Below are 16,092 nucleotides of genomic sequence, written 5' to 3' on the forward strand. Positions count from 1 at the left end.
CAAATTTATTCAAATTTCTTACCTATATATTTAATAAAAGCTAGAAAGTTTATAAATTAAATTGTTACAAATTACAAATTTATTTTAAAACATCCAAGGTAAGACTTAAAATTACAAGAGATTAAAGATGATATTAAATCTTTTTTTTTTTTTTTTTAATTATAAGAAATTTAAACTTAAAAGAAACAATACGTAATTTCAATATAAAAAGAAAAAGGGAGATGTCTACATGTGGCTCATGGTCTAGCAAGCTGTGTGGTTGAACAAACTTCACCAAATCATATTGTTTTCTACAAAATAAAAATAAATAAATAAATAAATATATATATATATTCCCAAAAGTTTGCAGATCACTCAAAGCTGGACCCAATATCTAATCCAACCAATAGCATCTCAGCTTCCCATATCTCCAAAGCTCAAACATTTTCCTCTCAAATTTTTTTCCATTATCTTTCCATTTTTCCAACATTTCTTCCATTCCCTTTTTTTTTTTTTTTTTTTTCTTATTTCTTTCCATTAAATTTGGAATTAGACCCACCAGAAGTTTGCAGAAATTCCCAAAAAAAAAAAAAAAAAAAAAAAAAAAAAAAAAAAAAAAAAAAATCTTCGATATTCATCAACCCAACAACAGCACAAGCCATTCTCTGCCATTTTGCTTTGGATTCATCGACCCTCTTCCTCTCTCTTCTATAGAGTTGCTGGGCGAAGACTGAATTGTCTTCCTCCATTTTCTCCATTTCAGGTACTTTTCTCGAGCTCATTCACTGATTTGTTGTTGGTTTCTGCAACTTTTCCCGTTTTCTGTTTCTGGGTTCTGCCATTTTCTCTGTTTCTATGTTTCTTTCAATCCTTCAGGCCTAGTAACTGAGCTTTCAGTTCGAAAATCATCCACGAATTCAATCCGAAGCTCGTTTTTATCGAGCGGTTTTGTTCTGTTCTTGTTGAGTGGAGATTTCAGGTGGGAATTTCATATCCTTTCTACTTTGTTTGATTCAGGGGGAGGAATTTTGAGGTATTGGAAGTCATTGATCCATTGAAATAGAATTGAAGTTTGATTTGGTGTAATTGGTTGTGTTGGGCGTGTGATGATAAGAGTTTTGTGCACAAGAGGAAGAAGAAAAGCCATATGATGGCAACAGCTGCAATAATTGGGCTTGGTGCAGCGAAGCGGCTGTTGAATTCTTCATCCTATTATTCTGATTTCACAGAAAAGGTTTTATATCTCAATGATCATAGGTTGGGACAGAACCAAGTTTCCACCACGAAGAGTGTGGTAATAGCGAAACATTCGGCTGACTTTTCTCCGAGCTATCCACCGTCGAATCGGCACGTGCAATGCATCAAAGCTGTGAAGGAACATGTAGATACTCCCTCTTCTCCAACTGCAGAGCCATGGCTTCATAACACCACCATTTGGGAAGATGAAGAAACTGATCTTAAATGTACTGTGGAGGCTCTTCTTTTGCTGCAAAAGTCCATGCTAGAGAAGCAATGGAATCTATCTTTCGAGCAAACTGTGTCGACTGATGTGCCTAGAGGAAAAACAGAGAAGAAAGTACCTGTCACTTGTTCCGGTGTGTCTGCACGGCAAAGGAGGATGAGTTCTAAGAGGAAAATTCAGAGCAAACATGTTTTTATAGCTCAACCAAAAATCAGTAAACAGCTAAAACCTAGTATCAGTCCTGAGCTACTCCAGAATCGATTGAGGGGCTATGTGAAAGGTTTAGTAAGTGAAGAAATACTTCCCCATTCGGAAGTTGTACGCCTTTCGAAGAAGATTAAAGTCGGTCTCGCATTGGAGGAGCATAAAACCAGGTTACCTCATGCTCTTCTTGTTCAGATTCACATAGATTACTGCTTGCCCCTTTCTTTCCATGTTAGTCTTTCCTTTTAATCATAATAACTTGACAGATGCGAGAAAGGAAACTATTAAGTATATGGAATTCCATTACACTATTGCCAAAACTACTAGCTCAGTAACTCTCAGATCCCACATTGGAATTGTGAGATCCCACATCGGTTGGGGAGGAGAACGAAACACCATTTATAAGGGTGTGGAAACCTTTTCCTAGCAGATGCGTTTTAAAAACCTTGAGGGAAGCCCGAAAGGGAAAGCCCAAAGAGGACAATATCTGCTAACGGTGGGCTAGGGTCGTTACAGTAATGATATTATGTTCATAGTGTACTCTGCTCTCCCTAACATCTGTAATGACTCCCAGACTGAAGGAAAGACTAAGATGTGAGCCCTCTGAAGAACAACTAGCAATTTCACTTGAGATTTCTCGTGCCGAATTACGGTCGAGAGTAATGGAATGTTCATTGGCAAGAGAGAAGCTAGCAATGAGCAATGTTCGTTTAGTAATGTCAATTGCACAAAGATACGATAACATGGGGGCTGAAATGGCCGACTTAGTTCAGGTGAGGAGCTTATGACAGTCCCATAGAGCTAACTCCAACCTTATTAACTTCCCCTAATATGAAGAGTTTGTTTATGTATGTAGGGTGGCTTGATCGGACTTCTCCGAGGAATCGAAAAGTTTGATTCCTCAAAGGGATTCAAAATCTCAACCTATGTTTATTGGTGGATACGCCAGGTGAGGATATAAACACTTCGAAACAAATTGATACTCTGTTACTAGCCAAAACATAAGCCTATTGAAAAGAAAACTGGATATTTGAGTTCAAATTATTTAATGCAAGTACCTGAACATGGCGAGCATATATAGCGTTACAGCAAGCGCTGACAGAATTTCAATGTCTTCATCCATGCCTAGGGTGTTTCAAGAGCATTAGTTGAAAATTCGAGAACGCTGAGGTTGCCAACTCATTTGCACGAAAGATTAGGATTGATTCGCAATGCCAAAGTTAAACTGCAAGAGAAAGGAATCACCCCATCAATTGATGTAAGTGGATAACTGGCATAACACTACAGAACAATATTGTATACCTCAAAAAACTTGAATACCATTAAACAAACAAGTTGATATCAAATTACGTTGAAGTTTGTGATTGCTAACGCTTGTTTATTTACCTCAGAGGATTGCAGAATCTCTCAACATGTCCAAAAAGAAAGTCAAGAATGCCACTGAGGTATTACAAATTTCTAACTCTGCTATTTCCCAATATCTGTTTTTCATTTTCCTTATCAAGCTAACCTCTCATTGCTTTCAGGCAATTAGCAAGGTGTTCTCACTCGACCGAGAAGCATTCCCTTCATTGAATGGTCTTCCTGGCGAAACTCATCATAGTGTAAGCCTTGAATAACAACTCAGTTTTTGCAAACTTCACATGATTTTCACTCGTTGAGTTCTTTTGTTAACATTTTGTCTTCGCAGTATATTGCAGATAATCGCCTCGAGAACAACCCGTGGCATGGAACCGACACATGGATTCTGAAGGTAAAATGATTGGTCACCAAGTCTGAGAATGAAAAAAAATATCATTTTCATTAGTAAATAAAGAATGAACAGTTTGTTAGCTTATCTAATTGAATTGTCGACTCAAATACGCTAAAAATATTGACAGATTGAAGTTAACAAACTCATAAACATGACACTCGAGGACCGAGAAAGAGAGATCATTCGTCTTTATCACGGTCTGGACAATGAATGTCTGACATGGGAGGAAATAAGCAAACGGTAAGTGGAAGGAACTTACATGAGAAAATTGTCAATGTCATTCTAAGTTATAGCTCACAAAAGCTCTATTTGCTCTGATTTTTTCAGCATAGGTTTGTCCAGAGAAAGGGTAAGGCAAGTTGGACTAGTGGCGTTGGAGAAACTAAAGAAGGCAGCCAAGATGAGGAAGATGGAAGCCATGTTGCTTAAGCATTAATTTGTTAAAATATAATTACAAGTCATACGTCATAGAGATCATCCATTGCCTACTGTATATATAAAGAAAACGAACTGTGTTATTCGCCATTATGATTTTGATCACAAATAGCGATGACAGATAATAGGGAAAGTTTCTAGAATGAGATTTGCATATGTTGTCTGAGGAAATTATTATTGATTGGTGTTGAACACATAGTTGCCCCACATACAAAATGTGACTCAATTTTTTATGAAATACGATCTCAAGTCGATTTGTATCGATGGTTTTGTGATCCTGCACAATCCGCTCAACAAATAGAAAAACTTTCAACAAATTAAATAAGTTTATCCCTAATTATGCACTTCCTTAAGAACCTATTTGACACAAAATTAAAAATTCAAGGATCTATAACTAAATAGACACAAATCTAGCAACTTATCCTAAGGTCTCCTCACCGAAAACTCCCTAGCGATGACAGAGGAACCAACCCACCTAGAAGGCATTTTCTGAATGAGAATATCTTTCTACACCGACCACATACCCCGCCTCTTCTTTCTTGGCTAATCGTACACAGCAGGCTTGAAGACCACTGGTTTCGGAAAGCACTCGAGGATGCCGAATCATCCACTAAGAAGTGAGATTCAGAAACTAATCTTATAATATAACCTAAAAATACCTAGACATTGAACCTGTCTTGGGGTGGAGAATGAGCCATCTGCACTCACCCCAATTGCAGAATGAAATCACCTAATAATAAATGTTTCCATGCCTAGCTAGTTCCAGAGAGTAACCTCTTTCATTCCTATACCTCTCCAGCCAAAGAACAAAGCATTAGGTTCACAAGTTTAAAGATGAATCTTGGTTATGGATATCAAGATTCTATAGTGATTCCCCAAAAAAAAAAATTAATGTGCTTGAGAGAAACTCTCCCATTCACTGCCATCAATTACGACCTAACTAAAAGCCCAAAGATGCAATTGAAACAAATTGTAAGAAACATTTACTCATCCATGGTCTCTTTGGCAGGCCAGTACCCATCCCAGAATGTTTGATATTATATGAACCTTTCTTAGTTTTTTTTTAGTTCTGACAGTTAGATGACATCCTTTCTAGAGGAAACCGCCGGGTATGCAGCTATCCTCGAGGAAGAGTGTACTTATAATCAGTAATAGCACAAAGATGATAATCAGTAAATTTTGAGAGGAAAACAGTTTCCATTTCCAGATCATTAGAAACCTCCTTGTTTGATAATTTATCTTTCATGATATAGCATCAAAGATCATATAAACAAAATAAAAATCACACAGACGTTGTGTTCTATATTCTATTAAAAAGTATGTAATTCTTATTAAGACATAAACAAGAAACTAATAAGAAATCAAAAAATCATCAAGAATAGCCTTTCAATAATTTATTCATGCCTATTCAAAGAGCAGATTATGACAGAAGAAGACATCATAGAAGTTTACAAGAGAAGCTAGAAATTAGTATTAATTGATAATAAGATAGTAATTCACATGGGAAAAAAATATCAGTATATATTGACGGAAAAAGATTTTTCAGATCATATCTAATGATGAAAAAGCCTTGCCCACTAATGCTGAGAGATTAAAGGCATACTAACCTTATAGTTTCTCCTATTGTACAAGCAGCCTACATAACCTAAATATTGATTAAAGCTGCTTCACAACATGGGGAATTCTTCAAAAAGTTATGTCAAGCTTGCATCTACCATCTCCTTGCTGTAGAACTATTGTGCATGTCGAGCAATCGTTCAAGGGATACTAGGGACCACGATTCTTCAGTTTGGGCGTACACTTTTTGATTTAGAGTGTCCACTATTATGCTTATATTTCCAAAGCCATATATCTGGTGCCCATTGTGCATCCTTCCAGGTTTAGGCTTAAAGAGCAAACCATGCTGTTGGGCATGGGCCTCAAGCACTTCCTTCAGAGTCATCTCAAGTGTACCACCCATACCATCCAAATGAGAAGCATTACCCAAGCCATCTGCACCTTGTTGTTTAGCTTGCGAAGCAACTTTCTGCTGAGCTTCAAACTGCCGCTGCTCAGGAATCCGGTGGTAAGAATTATTTTCTTTCGAACCTGGCTGAACCACCTCCATCCCTTCAACAGCTTGATTCATCATATCCAGGCCACAACTAAGCTGGTACCGGATACTTTCATTAGCCAGAAGCTCCTTTGGAAAGAGTTCTTTCCAACCCATGTACCACTTCGTAACCTCCTCAAAATTTGGATTTGAACATAACCAGTGATACAATACCTGTAGCCACTTGGAGAAGAAGAATTTCTCCATCATATCAACCATGATGTGGATAGGTATGGCAGAAGCCCAACTAGTAACCCAGTAAAACTGATCAAGTTTCTGATTTCCGGGATTTACTTGGAATTCTTGCAAGACAAGCTGTAGTTTAGGTACTATAAATCGAAGCACAAGCTGCTCCCAACTAGCAGAATCAAATACAGGTTTCCACGGGGACAATATAGTATAGGCAGAAGCATCACTTGGGTGCCAAGCACCAAGAACAAAACTCAACTTCGTACGTATGACCTGATACATACCCTCCAGCTTACCCCCTAACAATGGCAGCCATGGATGTACCCACATGTGGATAGGAACGGGATCGCGCTGAGGTTCCCACATATCAACTGCACTTGCCAGTTTAGGCATGACAACATTGTCCAATATGGTATGAAGGACTGAAGGAGGCAGCAATTTTTCCCAATACTCCAAGAATCGAAGCATTGGTTCAGGATCCCTGGCCTGCCAAGTATTTATGCCAGAAATTCTTACTGCAGGTAGGACAAGTTCTGAAACCAGGAGAGTATAAGGCGATGTCACATCCCAGATGTCGATACAATCTTCATCTTGAAGCAGAGTCTTCCACAATGATATCACTTCTGACCCATGAGAAGGATTTTGTAGGGGATCCCAGCCCTGAAATACTCTAATGAACAAAGGTAGTGCAAGTGAACATGCAATGCAAGACAAGTTACATAACTTGTAGTTATCACCAAATTTTCTCTGCAAGCCACTGAAGCACTTGGCAAGTCCATCTAACGTCAATGTTCCAGCAGAATTATCTTCTCCTATTCGCTCTATCGTGTTCATAATTTCTTCCATATTATCCAACTGCTTCTTCTGACGAGCCAGCTCGATCTCTAACTTTTCCTTCTCTTCCTGTAAGACGAGCGCGGTTTCCTTCTCATTTCTCAAATCCCTATCAATTTTTTGAATATCCAACTCAGCCAAGTCTACAATCAACCTCACATTATGCTGAAGCTCTGGCATAGGGATGTCGTTTTCTCTGGCTTTCTCCTCAGCATTCAAGTTTTCTAAATTTGTCAATACCCGAACCTGAGGCCCACGCATATCAAACACCTTTTGAACAACCTCCAATGCCTGGTCCTGCTTGCTAGCCAGTAATTCCTCAGCTGTTAAATATGCTTCTTGTTAGACGAACACGACTCTCCACAATGGTATGATATTGTCCACTTTGAGCATAAGCTCTCATGGCTTTGCTTTGGGTTTCCCCAAAAGGCCTCATACCAATGGAGTTAGTATTCCTCACTTATAAACCCATGATCATTCCCTAAATTAGTCGATGTGGGACTTCCATCATCCAACACCTCCCCTCGAACAAAGTGCGCCTTCCCTTAATCGAGGCTCGACTCCTTTGGAGTCTTAGTCATTTTTGACTGCCTTCGAGGAGGGGCTTGGCTCCTTTTCTTTAGGAGTTCTTTGTTCGATATTTGAGGATTTGAGGATTTATCAATCTATTGGCACGACTAAGTTTAGGGCATGGCTCTGATACCATGTTAGACGAACACGACTCTCCACAATGGTATGATATTGTCCACTTTGAGCATAAGCTCTCATGGCTTTGCTTTGGGTTTCCCCAAAAGGCCTCATACCAATGGAGTTAGTATTCCTCACTTATAAACCCATGATCATTCCCTAAATTAGTCGATGTGGGACTTCCATCATCCAACACTTCTTTCTTCTTCTTCTTAGACCTTACTTGCTTCGACCATAGCCTCTCCTTTGCCTTGGTTGTTGGTTGGGGCAATATTTTCTCCTCTATTTCTTGTAAAACAGGTATCTTAGGCGCCTCTTGGAAGTCATTAAAACCCATACCCATATTCTTAGGCCTCATTTTAGCTTCAATGGGAGCTACAATCCCTTGTTCGTTTCTGCCAAGCCCACCTCCCTTGTATCCCATCTTTTCAAGTAGCTTCAGGCCGATGCCCTTGGTATGCTTCTCAAACACTCCAACATTCCCAAGGTTAGAATCTTTTCTCGTCCCGGCTACCGCTCGACTTTTCTTCTCTACCTGAGACTTCACTCTTTCCCTCTCCCTCCTTTCAGCTCCCTCCTTAATCCTCCTCCCAAACGCAGTGAGCAAAAATAAGTCATCACCATCTTCATCTCCATCACCAGTAGAACCATTCTCCTTAACCCCATTACGGTTTCTATCGGAACTCGACGAAGTAAACCCCAAACCAGAACCAGAAGTGCTGGAACCCAAGCCAAGGCCAGGCCGGTCATCATCCGCATTGTCAGTATCACCATCCTTGGAAATCTTATCGATCTCCTGATCGGGCATGACGGTGCCGGTGGATACAAAATTGACAGGCTTGGTGAGGTCAGGTTTCCTAGACAAGTCGCGGTCCTTGCGGCGCTTCCGAGACGAAAATCCATCAGAGTCCGAATCCGACCCAGTCGCAAAGACACCATAGAGAACATCGTCTTTCGTTTGGGACCTCTTCTCTTTGCGTTTTCGATAATAAAACTCGCCGCCAATCCATTGCCCATCATCGTAATCATTCTCCATACCAAACCTCTCCATCTCCTGATAATCATCCATCTCTCTTTCTCTTCTTCTCAAATACACACAAACTATACACTAATTTCGGAAACAAGAAGAGATTGAAAGAGCCCTAAATTCCTAATTTCATCTAGCAAACAGATTATGGCGGTTCTGGAATAACATTTAAAAAATAATAAGAAGAAAAGCGTGGAGTAAGGATCAAGTAAGAAGCAGAAAACTAGGATGACTAGAATGAAAGCCTGATAATATGATTGAATGAGAAGAAAACCTACTTCAGTAGCTGCCCTGACTCTTCTCCTTCGAATTTCTTCTTCCTTCATGAACGTCGGAGTATCGCACCGCCGCCTTCAGCCGTGGCCAGTTCATATTCGCCGGATTTGTCAAATCGGCCTTCGAAAAATAAAATTTATCAAGATTTTTTCAAAATTCCAGAATCAAACTTTGAACTTCAATCGAATATTGCGTCTTTTTTCTTTCATCTCATTCAAAAAAAAAAAAAAGTTTCAAATTCTCTTTTAATTTTACATATAATTTACTTTTAAATCTAGTTAATTAATTAGTTAACTAATTAATATTAGTTCAACATAATTAGTTGGATTAATTGTTTATTATTGAAAATTTTACTTAATTCTTTTTTAACAAAAATGAATATATTACCGAAGAATACATAACAATTAGTTTAATTAATTTAATAACGATTACCGAAGAATAAAACATTTTGTATCTAAATACATCCAAGAACTTCAAAACGATAAGAAATCACTCCAATGGAAAGTAAGATTTGAATTACCTTGTTAATCAAATATCTCAAAGCAAAAACACTTTGTCTGAGATTCGAATCACTTCACATACAAGACCGATCATGTCAAACTTAGTCGTTGGTTAAAAGAAAGCATAAAGACTCTTTTTACTACATTTTCAAATCTCCATTATAAAGATAACATACCTGAAGTTTCAAAATAAAAATTCTTTTCATGTGCGAATGAAACCTATATATATATATAAAATCTTAAAATACATGAATGAAACATGTCTATATTATCATCCCAAAAAATTTGTAGTCATCTAAAAATAGGTGAAACTCATCTTTCTTGAAGTTCATACGGCATGATGGAGATGTATTGATTCATATTAGAACCACTCCAATATTAATTTTTCTGTTTCAACCTTCATTAGAAACAGAGCTACAAGATTGAAGTTCCGTATGAAAAGAGGTGCATCTCCCTATTTAATAGGACATGATAGGGGAACACAAGTTGTTATGGCTCGAGTTGATTCAAGTCACAAATGAGACAACTTAAAAGATGAGAACAAAGATGCAAACCATGCCGAGTAGACAAAAAATCTACCCTGACATTAACCGCATAGATTTGAAGTTCCAATCAAGGGTGTGTTGAGATTTGAAAGGAAAGGGACGTTGAGTCCATGATTGATCAGACAATTTGAGATTTTAGAGCTAATCGACTCGGTAGTTATATGATATGTTCTATCTCTATGTTGCATAATTATATGTCAGATCCATTATATGTGATTGATACAAAGTATAGCGTTTGAATTAGGAAATATCATAAATTGTATGCCTTATCACAAAGTCCCACATTGCTAATTTTGAAGCATAATTTGCAATATATAATGAAGGTCATATAATATTACAATCGCCGAGCTTGGTTGTGTAAGCTTGTAACTCGAGTGAGGGCAATAGAGTGAGGGCAATAGAGAGGAAGTGGCTATACACCAGCCCATTTCTCAAGCAAAAGAGATGGACCCATGGTCTGGGCAAAAGGCCATACCTTTGGCCTCTAGAGTAGAGGGGAACATGTTAGGCAGGCCTCATAGAGCAACGGCTCAAGGTCCTACCCGACCCTTAATATGAGTCTATCTCTGACACTCATGTCAACATCATTGCCTATGTTTTGCTTATGCCTCAACTTGGCTTGAATGCACATTCTACTTGGTGTGATGGATGATGCACCATACTCATCCGTTATTATGACTCTTATCTTGTTTGGCCCTCATGTGATCAGTTGGACAAAACTTCTATGTTGCCACTGATGTTCATTTGTATATGAGTGTCACAACCTACCGTCTTCATAGTATAATTATGAAATGGCGACCATGCGGCTCGCTAGTCCGATTTATTTGACTCGGTTTGCCAATTTTGGACCTCATTTGACATTTTTAGACCCGTTCCTAATATTTTTTGCCCTTTCAAAGTCGTTTTTTTACACTTTTGAAAGCGTTTAAAGTCAGTATATCTACTATTTAGATAATTTAAATGATTTGAAACCAAGTTTTGATTATGTTATGAAATTAGGTAAACTAATTTCTATAATATAATTCTAAATTATGATGGTAGAACTCCTTCGGTGGGATTAGATTTCAAGGAGCAGCTTTAAGGTAACTTCAAGGAAGCATAGTGACTTAAGCTTAGGCCAACTAAATAAGTGGCCACAAGCTTGCTGATGATATGAATGTTATACAATACCCTACATATATTATTGGTGCACTTTCATATTGCACCTATGAGACATTGATATGCTATGTATGTTAAACATGAATGATATGTCTAGTATATGTATGCATGTCTTAAAGGAACGCTATATCATGAAAAGACATGTTGGTAAGCTTGCATCATAAGTATTGATCATGATTTGAAACTACGAGACCTCATACATTTTGTATGTCATGTACATCGGGATACTTCTCTATTACGATATTGTAGTCCATATATGTGGTCTTGAAGTCCATGACAATGCTTTAGTAAATTATTTTTTTTAAAAAGTTTCACACTTATTAGTCGAGACATTCGTGTAGCAAACTTTATTTTTAAATGAAAAAATAGGACCCTTGTTAAGGATATTTAGTAATAAATTATAGTTTACCATATATATATTTGATATTTTATTATAAGGCAAATATCTAATATTTGCCTTATTACCCTAGATATCTTTCCATTTATTGTTATTTCCATTTATTATTATTTTCATATCATTGTAATTTATTTGATTATAAATAAGATAACTTTCACACCATGGATTAATCAAACATTCTCAACCCTTACAATAAAGGCTTTGAAAATAATGAGGGATTTAGAAGGAATGAGTTCAATTCAGAGTGGTCATCTACCTACGATTTAGGAGGATCAAAGAGGTGCACACAAAGTGGCTCGAATACTAATCCTTATAAAAATTGATTAAATTATTTACTACTTGTAGCTTATATTACGTATACTTGCACATGTTACTGTTATTTTACCGTAAAATTTTAGTGGTGGTGATCGGTAAAATGTTTGATACTTGGGCCTTTATCTGTTTTTTTTTTTTTTCCTATTTATTTTATTCACGTTCTACTCACTATGTTGCAATTCAGTTTAAGAGATGCATGTCCCCTACTTATTAGAAGAAAAAAAAAGTAAGAGAACACGAGTTGCTAAGGGTCATCCAAGTCACAATGCGACAGTTTAAAAGATTAGAACAAGGATCCAAAGCACACCGAGTAGACAAAACGAAAGGGAAGTTGGTGACCATATGCTTCAATATTAACTCCAATGAAGGATGCATTAGGGTTCGAAAAGAAAGGAAAGTTGAGTCTATTATTGATCAGATAATTTGAGATTTTAGAGTTGATTTGCACTATAGCTTATTGATTAGCTTTGCTGCACTATCTCTTTACGGGCTATGATGTGTTCCACGTCTCTAGACTGCAAAATTATGTCATATCATCAAATGAGATTGATTATGAGATATTTTACTGCAATGAGAACTTGAGTTGTGAGAAAATTTCATACAAATTCTTGCAACGAATTAAAAGACTCTTTTGTAATTATGAGTTAACTCTTGTCAACGTTTTATGAAAAAAAAAATTATTAGTATAAAAAAAGACAAAATGAGCGTTAAGTATTGTAAGTACTTTTAAGATCGGACGAAATGAAATTTGTTAAGAGATAAAAAAAAATACCAAAATCAAAATTGTGTTCCTTTATTAGAAAGTCCCACATTGCTAATTTTGAAGCATAATTTACAGTATTTAATGATGATCATATAATAACAAAATTGCCGAGCTTGGTAGCGTGAGCTTGTAACTCGAGTGAGGGCAATAAAGAAATGGAACATGAGCCCAAATTCTGGGCTGGGCTGAAGTGGCTATACACTTGTCGGCCTATTTCAAGCATAGAGATGGGTTGTATGGTATAGGCGAAAGCCCACACCTTGCGGTCACTAGAGTAAGAGGGTAATGCGTCAGGTTGGCCTCACAGAGCAACGAAAACCTCTCTCTCCTTGCAGTGAAAGGAAAACCGGCTGGTGCCTCTTGGACCCTCCCAAGGTCCTAGAATTGGGGCTTAGTGAACCATTTCTTTTTTTAATTTTATTTTTTAAAACCTTTTTTCTTAGGCAAGGGTCAACCGAATACATATTGCTCGTGCGTGCATGTTCAATCGTCAGCGACTTTATTTGACGCATCTCTAGACTAGGTTAAGGTCTTTCATATGTACCGTCGCATCTCATCTCATGATCTAGGTTCCCAACAACGTGGCCCTTATAGATGTCATCTCAAGTCTCATGATGCATCGGTTATCATAACTTACTCAGACATGTGCATCGATCCAAGTTTTATCAAGGCAATGAATTTCTCGTGTCCATGCTAAGTCATTTATGGAAACCATAATGGATCGCGGGTGCATATTCCAATTTTTGACAAGTGGGTGAAGGCGCACTGTCAGGACACCTAGATTGTCCCACAGTCTCCTTGAAAAACTCATTTTAAAGGACGTCGCTCAAGACACTCATCTCATAACACTCACTCACATCGTGACACACGTATGTACCATAGGGTAAGTTTGTGTAGGCCACAAGACCCTTGGGTAGTGGAGAGCTGATATTATGCCATAGTACATTCTAAGGTATTTTTGGTCTAGTATGAGTAGACATGATTTTGACGAACGGTCATACGATCTCATGGGGCATCCTGGACAACAAATTTTTCGAGTTTTCATCTTGCATATGGGTGGACTTAACTCGAGAGTTCCATGCCCATACTTCTTCCGGAACTTCAACTTAAGGAGTGTAAAACTAAGACTATTATTAAGGTAGTCTCTACACCGAAAGTAAGAAAGTTGATTAGTTAGGGAGCATAGAGTATTTTGGCTAATGCGGTTGACAATAACATGGTTTTTCATTCACATACTAATAGCCAAATAGAACGATTGAATCACATTTTAGAAGACATGTTATGGGTTCGGGCATTGAATTTTGTAGATAGTTAAGATAATCACTTGCATTTGATGGAGTTCACTTACAATAATAATTACAAAGCTAACCATAGTAGTGATGTTGTTAAGAGCTTTGTATGTAAAGAGATGCATGTCCCTTTTTTTTTATCACGACGAGGTAGGGGAACACAAGTTGCTAAGGCTCGAGTTCGTGCAAGTCACAATGAGACAATTTAAAAGATTAGAACAGGGATGCAAACCACACCGAGTAGACAATAGATACACTATTTCAGTACCAGCATTTATTTGAGCTATTGTGGACAAAATTTCTTAATGTGGGAAGCATCGTACCAAAAATCAAATAAACCACAAAAACTCCCACATTGCTAATTTTGAAGCATAATTTGCAATATTAAAGCATGGTCATATAATAGTACAATCGCCGAGCTTGGGAGCGCAGGCTTGTAACTCGAGAGAGGGCAACAAAGAGATGGAACATGAGCTCAAATTTGTAGGCTGGGTTGTTGTAGTGGCTATACTCTGGCCGGTCCATTTCAAGCAAAGAGATGGACCCTACGGTATAGGTGAAAGCCCATACTTTGCCGGTCCCTAGAGTAGAGGGCAACGCGTCAGGCTGGCCTCACAGAGCAACGACAACGACGATAACCTCTCTCTCCTTGCCGTGGAAGGAAAAACCTTTTTCTTTTTTAATTATTTTAATCCATGGTAGTCGTGTATTTAGGATTTAATATTCTACATATTTTTTGGCAATCGAGGATCAAATAGGTGTGCGTAAATTTAATCGACTCAATTAAGATTAAAATCAAGTCACATATAATTATTTGTGATATCAACTACATATTGTTCAAAATTATGTTAATAATTCTGAATGATTCGTATCGTAAATAACATTAAAATAATTAATTTATGAGGTTTTATGGAATACATCCCAACACTTCAAATACAAACTTGCAAATAATAGTTACTAACCACCACCATGATATCGTCCAAAGCTTTTAGTTGGAAAGAGGTGCATGTCCTCTATTTAGGCTTGAGTTAGTCTGAGCTACACAAAATAGACAGAAGAGCTATCATGACACGAGGTGCAAAGGTTTGGAGTCTGTCGTTATCGACCATATAATTCTAAAGGTAGCTCTGATAAATGGAGTGTTGAGGTTCGAAAAGAAAGAGAAATTGAGTATACGATTCCTTAGGGTGTTTGAGATTTTAGAGTTGAACGACTCTATAACTTATTGATTAAGTTTGTCACTATCTCTTTCTTCAAGACACAATGTGTTTCACGTAGATCATATGTGATTGATCATAAACTTTTACATTTTAATAAAAACTTGAGTGGTAAAGAAAAACTGAAAAAGTCGATGTAAAATGGAAACGAAAGGGCAAATGAAATGAAAGTTAAGTATCTAGAGCGAATGTGTGAAGATTGTACCAAAACCAATCCCACATTGCTAACTTTGAAGCATAATTTGCAGTATTAAGTTTGGGTCATAGATTGCAACAATCGCCGAGCTTGGTTGCATAAGCTTGTAACTCAAGTGAGGGCAATAGAAAGGTGGAACATAAGCCCAAGTTTCTGGGCCGGGTATAAGTGGGCTTTATACGGGCCAGCCTGTTTCAAGCAAAGAGATGGGCTGTGTGGTATAGGCGAAAGCCCACACCATACAGTCCCTAGAGCAGAGGGGAGCGCGTGTCAGGCTGGCCTCACAGAGCAACGATAACCTCTCCCTCTTTGCAGTGAAAGGAAAACTGGCCGGTGCCTCTTGGACCCTTCCAAGGTCCTAGGGTTGGGCCTAATGGGACCCACCTTTTTTCTTAAGGATGAATCTATCCTAAAAAAAAAACATTAAAAAGCTCTCTAATTCGTTACAACGATACAGTGTCGATCATGTTTGTGTAAGACGTATTGTCTATGATGACTCGAAGTCTCGATCATGTTTGTGTAAGACGTATTGTCTATGATGACTCGAAGTCTCGATCATGTTTGTGTAAGACGTATTGTCTATGATGACTCGAAGTCTTGATCATGTTTGTGTAAGACGTATTGTCTATGATGACTCGAAGTCTTGATCATGTTTGTGTAAGACGTATTGTCTATGATGACTCGAAGTCTTGATCATGCTTTTAGTTTATAAGACGTATTGTCTATGACTTAGAAGTCTTGATAATGCTTTTAGTTTATAACATTGTTTTGTTT

At 37.7% G+C, this 16,092-nt stretch overlaps 2 protein-coding genes, 2 non-coding genes and 1 pseudogene across 6 annotated transcripts; 4 read left to right on the forward strand and 1 right to left on the reverse strand.

Annotated features, from left to right (window-relative positions):
• Positions 1-382: 382 nt before the first annotated feature.
• LOC111795093 (RNA polymerase sigma factor sigA) lies at positions 383-4,027 on the forward strand. Of its 3 annotated transcripts, none has more exons than XM_023677338.2 (10): positions 383-742; positions 856-1,815; positions 2,220-2,418; positions 2,502-2,594; positions 2,775-2,903; positions 3,037-3,090; positions 3,172-3,249; positions 3,336-3,398; positions 3,526-3,638; positions 3,726-4,027. In XM_023677338.2, the coding sequence occupies exons 2-10, from the start codon at positions 1,127-1,129 to the stop codon at positions 3,832-3,834; spliced, it is 1,527 nt and encodes a 508-aa protein (XP_023533106.1). In that variant the 5' UTR covers positions 383-742; positions 856-1,126; the 3' UTR covers positions 3,835-4,027. The 3 variants fall into 3 exon arrangements, with proteins under 3 accessions (XP_023533106.1, XP_023533104.1, XP_023533105.1); XM_023677336.2 differs by having other exon boundaries at positions 997-1,815; XM_023677337.2 differs by having other exon boundaries at positions 383-1,815.
• A 1,290-nt stretch (positions 4,028-5,317) lies between these two features.
• Positions 5,318-8,947, reverse strand: LOC111795092 (septin and tuftelin-interacting protein 1 homolog 1-like). The gene is given in 2 exon segments (XM_087123834.1): positions 5,318-7,306; positions 7,830-8,947. Coding segments are annotated over 2 exon segments (2,637 nt in total). The 5' UTR covers positions 8,705-8,947; the 3' UTR covers positions 5,318-5,544.
• A 3,775-nt stretch (positions 8,948-12,722) lies between these two features.
• Positions 12,723-13,026, forward strand: LOC147792715 (signal recognition particle RNA). Its single transcript, XR_015421276.1, has one exon.
• Positions 13,027-14,318: 1,292 nt separating this feature from the next.
• On the forward strand, positions 14,319-14,641 carry LOC147792716 (signal recognition particle RNA; annotated as a pseudogene).
• A 760-nt stretch (positions 14,642-15,401) lies between these two features.
• On the forward strand, positions 15,402-15,709 carry LOC147792717 (signal recognition particle RNA). The gene has a single exon (XR_015421273.1).
• The last annotated feature ends 383 nt before the right edge of the window (positions 15,710-16,092 follow it).

Source organism: Cucurbita pepo, chromosome 5, assembly GCF_057944985.1.
Source record: "Cucurbita pepo subsp. pepo isolate OVF chromosome 5, ASM5794498v1, whole genome shotgun sequence".
NCBI classification, from domain to species: Eukaryota; Viridiplantae; Streptophyta; class Magnoliopsida; order Cucurbitales; family Cucurbitaceae; genus Cucurbita; species Cucurbita pepo.

Bases quoted from the DNA above. Each gene is read 5' to 3' on its own strand.
- LOC111795093 (XM_023677337.2), top strand. From the start codon at position 1,127: ATGATGGCAACAGCTGCAATAATTGGGCTTGGTGCAGCGAAGCGGCTG. The intron at 3,399-3,525 runs GTAAAATGATTG...AAATATTGACAG, and splicing joins CCGACACATGGATTCTGAAG to ATTGAAGTTAACAAACTCAT. The intron at 3,639-3,725 runs GTAAGTGGAAGG...TGATTTTTTCAG, and splicing joins TGGGAGGAAATAAGCAAACG to CATAGGTTTGTCCAGAGAAA.